The sequence below is a fragment of the Lagenorhynchus albirostris genome, chromosome 15 (assembly GCF_949774975.1).
Source record: "Lagenorhynchus albirostris chromosome 15, mLagAlb1.1, whole genome shotgun sequence".
Taxonomy (NCBI): Eukaryota; Metazoa; Chordata; class Mammalia; order Artiodactyla; family Delphinidae; genus Lagenorhynchus; species Lagenorhynchus albirostris.
Window position 1 is genome coordinate 46443566 of NC_083109.1, and position 15307 is coordinate 46458872.

At 44.6% G+C, this 15307-nt stretch overlaps 1 protein-coding gene across 6 annotated transcripts in view; it reads left to right on the forward strand.

Annotated features, from left to right (window-relative positions):
• The window catches only part of RALGAPA2 (Ral GTPase activating protein catalytic subunit alpha 2), a 281841-nt gene that overhangs the window by 178053 nt on the left and 88481 nt on the right, over positions 1–15307 (forward strand). For all 6 annotated transcript variants that reach the window (XR_009535079.1, XR_009535080.1, XR_009535078.1 and 3 more), the window contains 3 exons: positions 773–896; positions 3226–3381; positions 8892–9050. Coding sequence is in view for 3 of the 6 variants with exons in the window: in XM_060122391.1 (XP_059978374.1) it covers positions 773–896; positions 3226–3381; positions 8892–9050 (439 nt within the window). In the remaining 3 variants the exon portion in view is untranslated. The remainder of the gene's footprint in view (positions 1–772; positions 897–3225; positions 3382–8891; positions 9051–15307) is intronic.

Below are 15307 nucleotides of genomic sequence, written 5' to 3' on the forward strand. Positions count from 1 at the left end.
TTTTAACTGAGCAACTTCTATGCACCAAGGACCATGCTAGATGCACAAAAGGTTAAGAAACAGGGCTGCTTTCCTCAAAGTGGTGTCACATTTACCTGATTTAACAGCAAAGTGCCCCAAATCCATCATGGAGGAAGTGGACGAACAGTTTGTATGTCCAAAGAAGTTTCCCTGGACAGCTGTCCACCCTGAGGGTGCCGCCCCTCACAGAGAAAGTACCTAAGTGTGTTCTGCTTTGAAGAAGTAGTTTCCATTTCTCACAAAGTCTCGGCCAATTTTACAGTTCCAATCAGGGAGCTCCCCGGTTTCCTTATCTCAAAGTGTGGGAAGTGAAGTATGTGTGGTCACAAGGATCTGTTCACAACTGATATCTATCTGAAATGCTTTCAGAGGTATATTTTTACCGAAGTTGGAGAGAATTTGTCAAGCCATGTGCTCTTACATGCTGTCCGTACATCATACCTGTGAGAGAGTGGTGTCAGGAGCCCAGGCTGCCCTGTCTCAGCTCCCGGTGTCCTGCTTGCTACAAGTGCTTTTCTGTCACTTTCTGTGCCTCCTTTCCACCGTGTCCATGAGGAGGTGATGATAAGACCTGTCTCATTAGGGCGTCTGCAAGGATAGATGAGACGTGTGTTGAGCCTTCTTGGAACAGTGCCTGACCCCTTGTAAGTTCTCAGCAAGTGTAAGCTGTGTAGTGGAAGCATAGGTGGTGGCAGTAAAACAAAACTTTGTACGTAAGTATTCTAACTCCTTTAAATCTAAAAATTTACAGCCGTGAAACGCACAAAATCGCCGTGTTTTACGTTGCTGACGGCCAAGAAGACAAGTGCTCGATCCTTTCCAATGAAAGAGGAAGCCGAGCGTACGAAGACTTTGTTGCTGGACTGGGATGGGAGGTAATTCATTTCATTCAGGAGGCGTTTATCGATCAGCACTTTTTAAGGATGTATGTAAGCTAGTCATTGATGGTCTAAATTTTTACGTATGTTTTTACATTCAAATATAGCATGGGTTGAGTTCTGGAGTTGAAGAATATATCGAATTTGACATCTTCTATCAGTTATTTTTGTACTTTATACACAAACTTTTTTTCCCCTTAACTTGCTTCTTAATATGATTTCATTTGCTTTTCATCAGAACTGAATAGTCAGGTCGGCTCTCCCAGCCATAGACAGTGTGTAGTAAGAGAGGACAGTGGGCAGGGAAGCAAATGGCTTTGGTCCCTACATGGAGGCTGGAAAAGAAATCAATGGTGAAAAATGAAGAGTTGGATGAAGTTAAAAGTTGACTTGACGGTAGCCATGATGGTTTAGCTCTTAACCTGTTTCCCTAAGGTAGATCCCAGGATGGTTGATATTTTAAAATTTTGTTTTCTCTTTACTAAGTCATAGTCTGACCAAAAGACATCTATACATTTATACACATGCACACATACACACACATATATCTGTCTCCAGAACATATTCCCAGAATCTAAAAGAATTCAGAGTAGTTAAAATGGAAATCAGCATATCTGAAATAATTTTCTTACTTTTTCTTACTTTTGTTTTGGTTTCTTGGTTATCTGTGTTGTGGGAAACTCTCTGGGTGCCTAAGCGAGACTTACCTCTGAGAGCTGAGTGTTAGCGAAGGGACCGATGTGGAGGTGGGGACAGGGTAAGGGTACTTCAAGGTCAAGACCATATACTTTCTGAAATGTCAAGTCGGTTTTAGTCTAAAAGAGTTACTGAACTTTCAATAAACTGTTCTTCTTACCAATAAGATGACTTCTTGTCATAGAATATACTTACTATTTAACCAACATTTTTTTTTTAATTAGTTAATTATTTTTATTTTTGGCTGCCTTGGGTCTTCGTTGCTGCGCACGGGCTTTCTCTAGTTGCGGCGAGCGGGGGCTACTCTTCGTCATAGTGTGCGGGCTTCTCATTGCAGTGGCTTCTCTTATTGCGGAGCATGGACTCTATAGTCGCATGGGCTTCAGTAGTTGTGGCACACGGGCTTAGTTGCTCCACAGCATGTGGGATCTTCCGGGACCAGGACTCGAACCCGTGTCCCCTGCATTGACAGGTGGATTCTTAACCACTGCGCCACCAGGGAAGTCCTAACCAACATTTTTAAACCATACATTTCTTTTTTGTTTGTTTTCTGGGTTTTTTTTTTTTTGCGGTATGTGGGCCTCTCACTGTTGTGGCCTCTCCCGTTGAGGAGCACAGGCTCCGGACGCACAGGCTCAACGGCCATGGCTCACGGGCCCAGCTGCTCCGCGGCATGTGGGATCTTTCTGGACCGGGGCACGAACCTGTGTCCCCTGCATCGGCAGGCGGACTCTCAACCACTGCGCCACCAGGGAAGCCCAACCGTACATTTCTTAACTAGAGTTTTAAGAAAAGATTAGAACATTAATTCAGTGTATGTATAGATTGTCTTTAGCACAGAAGAAATTCTTCCATTTCTTTTTCTTTTTCTAATTGTGTTACCACAGGTGCTTTACTGAAAGAATAGTAGTTTATGAAAAGTAAATAACAAAAAAAGAAAATACCAAAATGGAATCTAAGCACTGACTAAGTGAACATTGACACATAGCTTGAAAAAGAATTATAACTCAGAGACTTTTGGCAGTGGTATAAATTGGAACAACCCTTTTGAAAGGCAGTTTAGGAACGGCTGTTAAGTTTGGAAACTTTTGTACCCCTTGACCTGAAACACTGCTTTGAATGCTCCTTCTGGTTTGAGAAAACAGAAAATCCCACAAATCCAGCAATAGGGGAGCTCCGTGTGTGTCTATACGTATATACATATTTATGTATAGGAGGGGATAAAGTTGGAGAAATATGCACCAAACTTTTTTTTGTTTTGTTTTGGTTTGGTTTGGGTTTTTTTTTTGCGATAAGCGGGCCTCTCACTGTTGTGGCCTCTCCTGTTGCGGAGCACAGGCTCCGGACACGCAGGCCCAGCGGCCATGGCCCACGGGCCCAGCCGCTCCGCGGCACATGGGATCCTCCCAGACCGGGGCACAAACCCACGTCCCCTGCATCGGCAGGCGGACCCCCAACCACTGCGCCACCAGGGAAGCCCAATGTCATCTAACTTTGTATTACGTTTGCTTATGATCAGAAAACTATAAAAATGAACACACTTAGATTTTTTAAAAACTCTGCATTCCTGCTAAGTGAATAAGAACGGCTCCCGTTTGACCTCCACTTCTTTCCCTCGTGCCTGTGTCAGGTGGACCTCTCAACCCACTGCGGGTTCATGGGCGGACTTCAACGCAACGGCAGCACAGGCCAGACTGCCCCCTACTATGCTACCTCGACCGTGGAAGTGATTTTCCACGTTTCAACTCGGATGCCATCAGACTCAGATGATTCGCTCACCAAAAAGGTAAAGGGCCTCCTTGGGGACCACGCTTGGCGGCCCTGGTTTGTAGGTGAGGCACACCTGGGACAGAGTGAAGGCCATGGCCTGAGGTACATGGAGACTGGTTTCCTTTGGATGCGACCTTGGGGTCGCTCTCCTCAAGCTACACTTGTCATGGGTCTGAAATATCCAGCTTGGCACAAACTAGGTAAAGAAATGCATGAAAAGCAATCAGTCGTTTAAGTCTTAAATCCTGAGATTAAGATTTAGGAAAAGGAAGGGTCTTAAATGTTGTTAACTTTGGATCTTCTCTCACATGACTGTTAACTGAGAGAAAATGATGCTGTCAACCTCTCGGGTTGGCCAAGGTCATCTGACGTAAGGACCCTGTACTGATGGGGTCAGAAAAAGCAGGGGCCCCCCAACCAGGGCTGCTGGGGGGCAGCTTAGCAAACGACTGTCAAGATGGCAAGCGCAGGTGCGCTGCTGCCTGGCTGCCCTCCTCTCGGGCCCCCACCTCTTGTTCTCCAGAGTTCAAAGGAAACCTCCTCCACCTCTGAGAAAGCTCTGCAGGGTTCCCCCTATGCTTTCTAACCTGCAGGATGTCCACCTCAGGTAACTTGCAGGAAGTGAGGGACATCCTAAGAGAAGAGGACTTTTTACTCTGGGGAGAAAGCCTAGGAATCTGACCCACGTCTCTGTTTGCAGATGAGAACATCTGGGCCTCGCCTGCTGGTGGGTGGCAGAGCCCGGAATCCCTGTCTAACACCCACTCTCTTCCTGCAAGGATGCCAGGAACCTAGGGCAGTAACTGGTGGGTGGAAAGCAGACCATTCCCATGCCTGATGGGCGGTGGCAGGAGGGCGGGGGGGGGGGCGCGTCTAGCATGGTGGCTGTAGCCAGGGTTCAAGTGTGTCTCAAGGTACTTCACCAGCCTGTGCCTCAGTTTTCCGATCTATTAAATGAGATTAAAAACACAGCCCACGTCCCAGGGTTGCTGGGCAGTAGGTGAACAAGGCCTGTGAAATGGCAGAGCGTGGTGCCGTAGCATCCCTACCCGTCAGCCCCCGTTGTTGCTGACCGGTCTGATGGACTCTTTCCTCCTGGCCTGTTAGGCAGGTGATTGATACTGGCCAGAGGGCCTCACTGCACCTGCCTCATTTCTCTCCTCCGTGGTTTTGCTCTTTCATCGCTGCAGCCACAGACGTCTGGGCCATGTACACGGTGGGCAGCAGAGCTAGTGGTATCTGAGAAGTTGGGTCACAGCATGAGCAGATCCCTGTCACAGCGACCAAGGGTATCGGATGGACAGAGCATGACAGGCTTTCACTCGGTGGCCACGTGCTGGCTCCCGAGGGCCTGGGGAGCTGCCTCCACATCTTAGGTTTTGGTGGCGGCGGTGTTCTTAGCGAAGGGGACTCTGCCCGCAGGGATGCCACCTCAGATTACCAAGACCCTAGGCAAGACTCACACCTTTTTATTGGCTGTACCTTGTAAATCGCTGCTACTCTGCAAATGTGTCACCATATTCTATGATTTTCATATGACTGAAAACTATTTTGTTAAAAGACAGCTTTATATTTTAAACATTTTAAAAATTATTTCCTCAGTAAGATTGTCTTTTTTTTTTTTTTTGAGAAAAGACAGTGTTTTCTTGATAAAACACCATGTTATGAATACTTTTTCGGGGCTTGGCCGGGTTGTAAGGTTCCCTACTGTAGTACTCAAAATGCAGCTGATACCTTTTGCAGCTCCAAGATTTAGCATCATTAGTGACAAACTCTGTCAGGATGTCTCACAGCTCAACTAAAAATCAGTCACAGGAAAAGCAGCCCCACAGTTCCTTGACTTATTCTGACTAAATTGCCCCTAACAGCTTAAAAATGAGCTGCAAAATTCTAAAGTGATGCATGCTCTCCCCTGCCCCCATCACAGGGGCACTTTTTCAACCCTGCAATCTGGTTGCAACCCCATACTGAACTTTTGATCCTTCACTGCAGAAATTTGTTAGCTCCAGCTAGATTAGATTTTTCACAGCTAATCTAACTGCTGTAGGGGTTTGCAGAGTGGGGACAGAGCTGTGCTATTGGATTTGTCCAATTCATTTGACTCCAGGACTATAATTGCACTTATGTCTTACAAGGCTTTTATAGCCTCAGGCTGCCCAGCCACATAAAAAACAAATTGGCAGTGATACAGTGCGAGTGGATGGGATGAAAGGCCCACATTATCAGACTGCAGGCAGCACTGTTCTGGCAGGAAGTTTCTTGGTTAATTTACAAATAAAACTTAGATTTTAGGATGGGCACACTGTCAGCTGAACAATGGGGATGTCAGGCCTGCCTGTTACTTAGTTAAAAGTAGCAGCCGGGCCCACTGAGGAGCAGGAATTCTTCAATCACACAGACGACTCCTTCTGGAGCCAGCTGGCGCCGTAATGCAATTAGTCGGGGAAGGAGGTCAGCCCATTAGGTGTGTCCCAGGGCCAGTGTCACAGTGCGCGCCGCCTGGCAGCGGCGGGCAGAAAGTCCCGGGCAGAGGGACTGCAAAACTCTGTCAGGATGAGAAGTGGCAGCACACGAGCTGATTTCTTAAGGCTTAAGCCCTGGGCGCTCGTTCCGAGCCTCTTGTGCATTTGAAGTAGTAGCTGGCGTGAAGGACGGCTCCGTCCAGATGACACACGACTCCGGTCAATGTGACTTGTGTGCACGGGTTTCTCACTTGAGGGCCTGTCGTCAGAATTCTCCAAAACTCACAAAACGACATCTCCGTAAGGAAACCCCCTTTAAATCGAGTGACACTTGGAAGCTTCCAGAGTATTTCCGTGTGTTCTGACATGGTTGACAATTTGGCCGGGTTGATCTTACTTGTTTTACCTGCCTGTGTTCTTGTCGTGGGCAGAAGAGGGTGTGTCCTTGCTCTTTGTTCAACGACCGGTCCCGTGGCCTCAGCTCTTAGTTCTGTGCGTTGCCTAATTAAACTGACGCGTGCAGAGGTCTGAGGCACATGACCCTGAAAGCAGCTTTCAGATGATGAATCTCGTGTTATCACCACCTGCAGAATCGCCACACTGGGAGGGTGGGCCCATTCCTGTGATAATGTCCTCCCTTGCCCCCATCCTGAGGATATAGTTGCAAACAGAATTAGGAGAGACTTCATTGGGTTATGTAATCGAGTTACCTAATTTAGAAAAGGGAGGGTACCTGCAACATTTCAATAGTCACCGTATTACCTCAGAGCTAATGCCTTGCAACTTACACGTCTGGCCGGGGAGCTGTCCCAGGTTCTGCGGTGCTGGCCTGTGGCGAGACAGCCACACAGGAAGGCTGTTCCGTAGGTGTGTTGGTCCCATTCAGATGTTCATGCCAGCCCTGCATCAAGGGGCACAAAACTACCCAGAAGGTTGGCTCTCTCTGTGGGGCGAGGAGAGTGGGTTTGCACCCTGGGGCGGCCCCGGCTCTCACAGTCCCCTTCTGCTGCTCTAAATTCCTCCCAAAGTTTCCATCTGAAACTACTCCTATTTCCCTCAAAAACATGCCTTTATTGTGCTGCTGGTGAGCTGCTACCACGTGTTTGACTCCAAAAGGATTGAATTTCAGGAGTGCGTTGTGAACTCCTTGCGTGCTTTACTGAAAAGGAAAAAGAAAGAAAAATGGAAATAGAGAAAGAGAGAGATAGATGCCTAGTATTACTGTGAAAATCCGGGGTCTTCTTTTTTAACTATTTATGTAACAGGTTGGTACACCTTTTGCCTGCTACCCTTTTAGTGTTTATATGTAAGAGAGGAGGAGAAGGAAAAAGACATGTACTGGGTGATTTTGCATTTAGAAAGTTGTAGACGCCGTTGAATTTTTCTGCACTGTCGTGCCATGCTCAACACCTGCAGTGGCATGTGTCGCAGAGCCCAGGTTCAGACGCAGCTGAATAGAGCGCCTCACCTAGGAGCCACCTGAGCTCGCACCTCACCGTAGGTGCAGAGGTACAGTGGTCCCCAGAGGTGTGACAGAGGGAGGGAGAAGCAGGCATTGCAGCAAACCAGCCTCCTTTGTGACCTTGTAAACAGAAAGGAGACCTATTGGGGTGATCTCAGGTTTTCCCTTTGTGGTCAGAGAGTCTATAAAGAAATTGTATTTATATTAAAGTGTTTTAAATACATAGTACTTCAGAGCATCCTTTTTTATACTTTAAGACAAAACCAAAGCATTAGCTTTGACATAACATCTCTGCTGTACTAAAGTGCCTCTGAATCTAGTCACTTTTAGGGTTCACCTGTTAAATAAGCTAGGAAGCAGGACACACTTTGTCATGGTGGTAGATGGCCTCCTTCTGCAGTGTGTGCAGGGCCGGGACGTCACATCCTTAGGAGGCGTCCAAGGGCCTTCACCAGTCAGCCTCTGTGGGTTTAGGACTTCAATTTCAGCCAGCATTTTAACCTTTACAATCGAGTTTGCTTGAGTCACACTGCCAGGCCTGCCCAGATGACCTCACCTGCACTTTCTCCAGCCTGGGACGCGCAGTCACTGTGCAGGACCTTTGTTGAGGGTGTTCTTGCATTGGACCCAGCTGGGCCCTGAGGGATGCTCACAGGTTCCCTTCCTTGGAGGCATGGGAAGCCCTCCTCGAGAGGCCAGGAGTCTCAGACTTGTTTTTGGACCACGTGACCTCTTGTGTATAAAGTGATACACGAGAGGGCTGGGGGAGTTGAGCTGTGACAGCGCAGTTGCCCTGGCTACAGCTTAGATGGCCATGGGCAGTGGAGGCCAGGTGGGTCAGAAGCCCCAGCCAGCTTCCAGGCCGCCCTGCCTCCTACACCGTGGCAGGGGTGTGCCCCGCCTTCCTGAGCCCCCTCCCCTCCTTATCAGACAGCATAAAGGTAACGTGGCCTACCTCAGAGAGTTAGTGGAAAGACTGAACAAAATGTATGTGTGAACAGACTTTCTCTACAGTAAGGCACTCTTCAAATGCTAGGTACTAGTGCTTGGTATTAGTCTCTTATGAAATTTAAGTAACACATTAGTTTCTTAACAAAGGTAGTGTTATACATACTTAATGGTTTGTCATAAATCTAGTTTTTATGCATTTGGTAAGGATTGTATTATAATGGCTTCTGTTCTCTTATACTCATCTTCTGTTTTTCTTAATAACCATTGAATTCAGAGCCTAATGAAGCTCTACTGTAACGTGGAATAAAAGTCTCACACCATCCACTGTGTAGAAACATGCTCAGCCACATACTGCGTCAGGCTTTGCTGCAGGAGTAAAATTAAATTTTTAACAAATCCTGGAAAAGGTCTTGTACCTGCGATGCTTACATGCCTCTCTCTCGGTTCCAATGTGTTTCATAGCAGGGCAAGCTGTGTTTTCTTCGTGTACCTGTGCTTTTTTAAAATCCCCACAGAAGGCATCGGTGTTGTAGCCTTTTTTGGTGGTGAATTATTTTTGCCTCTGTGTATAATAATTCAATTTGTAAGCCACGACCCCTCCTAAAGTGCTGTTATCGCTCTGATTAATAAGGAGCCAATTTGCCGTTGCAGCTCCGTCACTTGGGGAATGACGAGGTCCACATCATCTGGTCTGAACACTCCCGGGACTACCGCAGGGGGATCATCCCCACCGCCTTCGGAGACGTTTCAATCATCATCTACCCCATGAAGAATCACATGTTCTTTATCGCGATAACGAAGAAACCCGAGGTACGTTTTCGCCGCGTTATTCTTCTGGCTGGTACAGGCGTTTGCCGTATGATTCGCTGTTACTGAAAAACAGTGATACCAGTATGCTAAAGGGGCCACTTTACATGTATGTGAATTACACATGGTAAATAGGAATTAAATATGAATTGGGATTTTCAAAGAATCTTTCATCAGGAGCACAGAATTCTGTATTTTATTACTGAGACTCTGAAAATTATAATGTAAAGACACGTATGGTTTTTTAAATGTTTTTAAGATTTTATAATTTAAAGAAATTGTCATTTAGAACTTGGGGCATGTTGATGAATAACAATAAGAGTTGAATGAGCCCCTTGTCACATCTAGCTTTTTGTGGGTAGCTGTGGGTACTGGATCCAGCCTTGCCTCTGCCGCTGCTAACGGGGGTCAGTCCTGAAGGATCGTGGAAAAGTCCTGAAGAGCTGGGCCTCCATGGCTCGGCCCATGTCGGGGCTTCTAACAGTGGACGTGCCTTGCCACCCATCAGTTCAGCCGGGTCCATTGGCATCGATCATGGGAACAGCCAGAACCATCCAGGGCCTGAGTGCCGGGACCTGGATTGGCTTCCGTTTCTGTCTTTGCCCTGCCTTTAGTGGTGGTTTAACAGTGCTTGATACAGTGACTTGATTTTATTTGCAACTACTAATACAAGGTGAGTTTTTTGGGGTTTTTTTTTTTTAGTTTTTTAATTAGACATTTAGTGTATTAATTCTCTCCTTCTCAAGAAAATGACTTGATATTAAATACAACCTTCATTTCCATTCCAAATTGTCCTCCTGCAGGAGCTAAAAGTTACTGTTCTAAATACTCGCTATTTTTAAGCTTTAAAAATAGTAGGTAAAGATTTCCTGGGATTTATAACCTAATCTAGTGTTCAAGTTGTGAGGATTAAACGAGCTAAGAAATGGAAGGTGCTTCAAACAGTGCCTGGTCCAGAGGAAAAGCTACTTAAGTGTTAATGATAATAATAATAATTATTATTATTATTGCTATTATTTTCTTTGTTGTTGTTACTACCATGAAAATAGAATAAATAATGACAGTGCTAGTCAACTCCTGAACTCAGAAAAGCCCCTACTCTGGCTGGTGAGAAGCCTGACATAAAGGGAACCCTCTTTTCTATTCAGGGAGCAAAGACGCCAAAGTTCTTCGTGTTAAATATTTGTTATCTTTGGTTCAAGTCTCTGTGCGTGCGAAGTGTTCACGTTTGTATAAGAAAATGGCTCTTAGTGCTAATAACATTTACGTGTGTCCGTGAAGGACATTAATTTAAAAAATTAAACTGAAAATTTTAATATTAGACAACCAATAAATTCAGTATCCTGTAGCTTTCAAAACTGGAGAATGTGTTTCTTTAATATTTAGTATGGATTAACTGGCTTTATTAGTTCATTTTCAACACGGCCCTCTAAAATGTCATTTAATGTCCTAAAAATGTCACTTTTATTTTTATAGTAAATTAAGAACATAAAAGGCATTTGAGTTCACTTCATAGTGTCAAAGTGATTTTTGAAAAGGTACTATAATGCATGAAAACAAGTTTCTTTAAAAAATGTGTAAGTTTTATAAATTTGGCCATAAATTCTGACAAGATGAATCGAGCAAATCGTTTTCTTAATATTTCAATTCAAAAAGCCTAAAGGGAAGAAGAGAATAATGGCCAACTGGAAATTTAGTGTTATCCCCACATTTAAAGGACAAACCATTACAATGTAATAAAATTAATCCAGACATTTCCAGGGCAAGTGTGGCTGACCTTTTGTTCACCAACCACTGACCCCAGGGTGAATGCGAGAGGCTTGTGGAGGGAAAGTCTGTTTGTTTGGCTTCGGTCCCTGGTATTTAAATTGCATTCCCTAATCAAATGAAAAGGCTGTCCTCTCTATCAGGTTACAGAATCCATGGCAACATTTGGCCTTTTATATCCATAATGTTAGCCTTTTTGTTCGCATCTAAGTAGAGACACCTGGAGCAATGTTAACATTAACCGATTTAGCATTAATAGCTTCATTATATAAGAATTTCTGATCAGATAGCTGTTACTTTTGTTATATTGCTTCAGCTTGTATTGTTGTCATTTTTTATCTCCCTGCTTGGCAACCAGGCAATGATTTGCAAATTTTTTTTGTCTTGATTAATTAAGCAATATAATTATCAGTAACCACGATGCAGCCTTTGCTCAACAAAGCTTCAGAGAGAAAACAATGGTAAGTCTGTTAGTATGAATGCATTCCACGCGTCCCAGATGCATGAGGATATTATGAACAATGAGGGGAAAGGCCGCCTGGGAGCGGGGACAAAGGGTGCCACGCAGACTCGACACACTGCGCATACCGCCAGGGACGCGCCGCGGGCTCCCGGGGACACAGACGCCTCGTTAGATTACAGCTAGTCAGCAGAGATTAATTCTCAGCCATTTGGTGCAATAATTCACCCATTCCCCAGTATTTTAACCAGAGCGCCTTACCACGGAAGGGATGGCTTTGTACTTGAAAGGTTTATTTAACCTTGCCTACTTTTAGGGATCGCCACCAAAATCAGTATTTTTGCTTAGAAATTGTCATGACGCAGCTGTTTGAAGTTGAGGAAGCTCCTTCTCGGGAGGGCAGGCTGTGCACGAGTTTCCAAAATGATAAGTAGCATCAGAGCTGTCTGTGGAGGACCTGTGTCTTTTATCTGAACGTGGTGTGACTTTGTGGTCTGAGTACACTTTACCAGCCTCTGGGTAGCCATACTTCTCTAAGAATAATTTTAATCCTTCTTTAGGAGGGGAAAAAAAAAAAAACAAACCTCATCAGTACACAAAAGTCCTGCTCACTGGATAGAGTCATGCATATTCAAATTGTACTTTCATTCACTGGGCCTCATTAATAGCCTGTGTAATAATGTGAGGCTGTTTGTAATACAAGCTCACAGACAGCACTGCTTCCAAGGCCTTTGAAATTTAACATATTTCGCTTTTTCATCCATACACCTCCCTTAAATATACAAATTATGTGCCTGGCAGAATCCGCCTCCTCTTCATAATACAGCCTTTGCAAAACGGTATGTCGAAGGACCACGGCTGTGTTCGTGTCAGGCAGGCATCTGAGAGGGTCTGCTCCCTTCTTGAGCTTTTCATTGAACTTTTTAAAAGATACATTTAAAAAAAATCAGTGTGCTGAGCAATGTAATACCATTGTTAGGTTACTTTCAAGATAAGTCTGTCTCCATAAATGTGGATACCGTAGCCTTTGGTCACGGAAAAGAAATGTGTTGTTGTCAGACTTGTGGTTTTTCCTACTTGTATTACTAAGTCGGTAGTCAGAGAAGACGTACACATGGGGCAGAACGTGAGTGATATACAGGGTTTGTTAAAGCGCCCAGTCTGTCCTGCAGAAAAGTGATTCATAAAGTCTCCAAACTGCAGGAGGTACCCGTGTTACTTTCCTTCTTCCAGTAATTGGAAACAGTACGGGTACTCAGCACATTGGCTTGTATGAATTCGTGAAGGTACGTTTTAGCATTTTTGTCATGTTTCTCTCCAGGCACATGAGTGACTGGCTGGTGACTATCTGACCAAAGGGTAGATGAGCGGAAGAAGCCTTGACCAGGAGCAGTTAAGGCAAGAGGAAGCTGTGGGAAAGCGTCCTCTTTGTCACCCCAACCAGTGTCCATTTTGTAAATGAAAAACATGTTAACATCCTCTAGACTCTCCTTACTTGGCCATGGTAGTTATGGGCCTGGGAGGAAAACAGGTAATGACTCAGTCCTTTCTAAGAAGCACAGGCAGGAGAGAGTAATAGGATAGGAGCTGGGGACCGCAAAGTTCCAGTTCCTGTGCTGCCACAGTGGGGGGTATCTTGGGCAAGTCTCTTAATGTCTTTGGACCTTAACTTCCTCAGGTGTAACATTCAGGTTGGGGACCAGGGTGTCTATAGTCCTTCCGGGGATTCTAAGCACACTTTAAAGAGGATGGGCCCTCCTTGGGTCCTCGTGTTCCTAGATGCCCATCCTTTCCCTAAGTTGCCCTGAAGCTGCCGTTGAGGTAGTTTCTGGCTCCCTTGCAGGCTCAGCAGCTGGTGTGTGTGTGTGTGTGTGTGTGTGTGTGTGTGTGTGTGTGTGTGTGTGTGTGTGTGTGTGTGTGTGTGTGTGTGTGTGTGTGTGTGTGTGTCTGTCTGTCTGTCTGTCTGTCTGTCTCCAGAATGACACCTAGCCCAGGACCTTTCCCTGGAGTAAGTGCTCAAAATGCTAGTTAGGGCTGATGCACCAGAAGCCACAAGAGCATCTGCACATGTGAGGCCAAGAGGAGCCAGTGTTGGCACCTGTGTTTGGAAGGAAATCTTTTCCTAGCGTGGCTTTATTATAAAGGGAATGTGTTTGACTGCAACATGGTTATGTAAATTTCCTCTTATTTCAAATGTTCAATTTTCTTATTTATCTCAACCCCAACCAAATAACCTTTTTGAGATTAAGTCATACATTTTAAAATACTTTGGGACATTCTCAGGGAAAGTAAGTTGTTAGTTTTTGAATACGTAAAGAATCATTTATTTTGAAAAGATAACTGAGAATACTGAATAACCAGAATTCACTAAATATGTTACTAAGTGGATTACTGCAATATGTTCTGTTTTGGTAATTTATTATTATCGTTATTGGGAGTTTTTAAAGTAGAGGAATGACACTGGGAACTTTGTGAAAAGGCAGCTGTCATTTGCAGATGTTATATCAAAATCAAATTTCTTCTCTAATTCATGGCCACTCCTAATCTGAGGCATTCCCTGGATACAAGAGATCTATATTATTCCTTTTGTCCAGTTTTGAAAGACTATCTGAGTCACCCACAAACAGTTGCCAAAGAATAATAAGGAACATTTATTTATAAGATAAGCCTCAGTACAGATGGAAAAAAATCTGTAGCCTATTATTAACTCATAGCTCCTGTTTTATCTTTCACAACAATTTGGCTATTAAGAATTCCTTCTCAATTGATTTTCCTCAAAAGTTGCCATTGTTTTCCCTTTTTTTCAGTTGGTCTTTGATAATACATCTTCCTGCTTTTGCCTTATCCTCCTCCTTTGGCCAGAGCCAGCCTGTGTAAATGTATCCTGAGTGGCCAGTGGAAGAGCTCGCTTTGTGTCAGAAAGTAGGACAGTTCTCATCCTCTGCCCCAAGTAACCTCAGCAGGAAAGGCCTTCGGGCCCACGATGCCCACTCTCTGACCCCCTCGGCAGACACGCATGTGCCTTTCAAATCTCCTGCACACGGCTGCACACACCCTCGGCCAAAGCTGGGCAAAGCAGGCTGGGGTGTCAGGAGTGTAGAGAACTCCTCCATAAGCAGGACACTGGCCCAGCGCCCCCAGAACAAGAGGCGTACTTTCTGTGCTGTAGTTGAAGTTCATTAGTTTGTTGTATTGGGTTTTTTATTGTCTAGTTTTCTTCATGAATTCTTTTATCACAGCTCCATCTCACTGATTACGGGACTGCTTTTTAGGGTTAGGATTAGGGTTAGGGACCTCATGACAGGTCCGTGGAGCACTTCTCCCCCACACCTCACCATGGTATCAGCCAGACTTTTGTATAGTAATAGGAAACAACCAAAAGAGCTGCACATCTGAGACCTTATCCATGAAGTCTCTAGAGAAACCCAGACACAACAGGGGAGTCAGAAACGGAGGCATCCAAGGAAGCTTTAGCCTCTGACACCTTCATCTACAACTTCAGCAAACCATAAACACAGCCTGACTCCTAGCCAGACAAACATAAAGCCTTACACTAAAGGCCTATTTACTTCAGTTCCTTTTACCTGGTATATCATGTCCAGCTTTCAACAAAAAAATTACAAGGCATACTAAAAGGCAAAACAACCCCCACAGTTTGAAGAGACAGAGCAAGCATCAAAATCAGACTCAGATATGGCAAAGATTTTGAAATGATCAAATCACGAATTTAAAAGAACTATGATTAATATGCTAAAGGCTCTAATAGAAAAAATGGACAACATGCAAGAAGAGATGAGTAATGGAAGCAGAGAGATGCAAACTCCAAGAAAGAATTAAAAGGAAATGTTAGAAATCAAAAACACTGTAGCAGAAATGAAGAATGCCTTTGATGGGTTCACCAATAAACTGGACGGGTGAGGAAAGGAACTATGAGCTTGAAGACATGTCAATAGAAATATCAAAACTGAAATGCAAAGGGAAAAAATGATCAGAAAACTGAACAGAGCATTCAAAACCTGTGGGATAATTATAA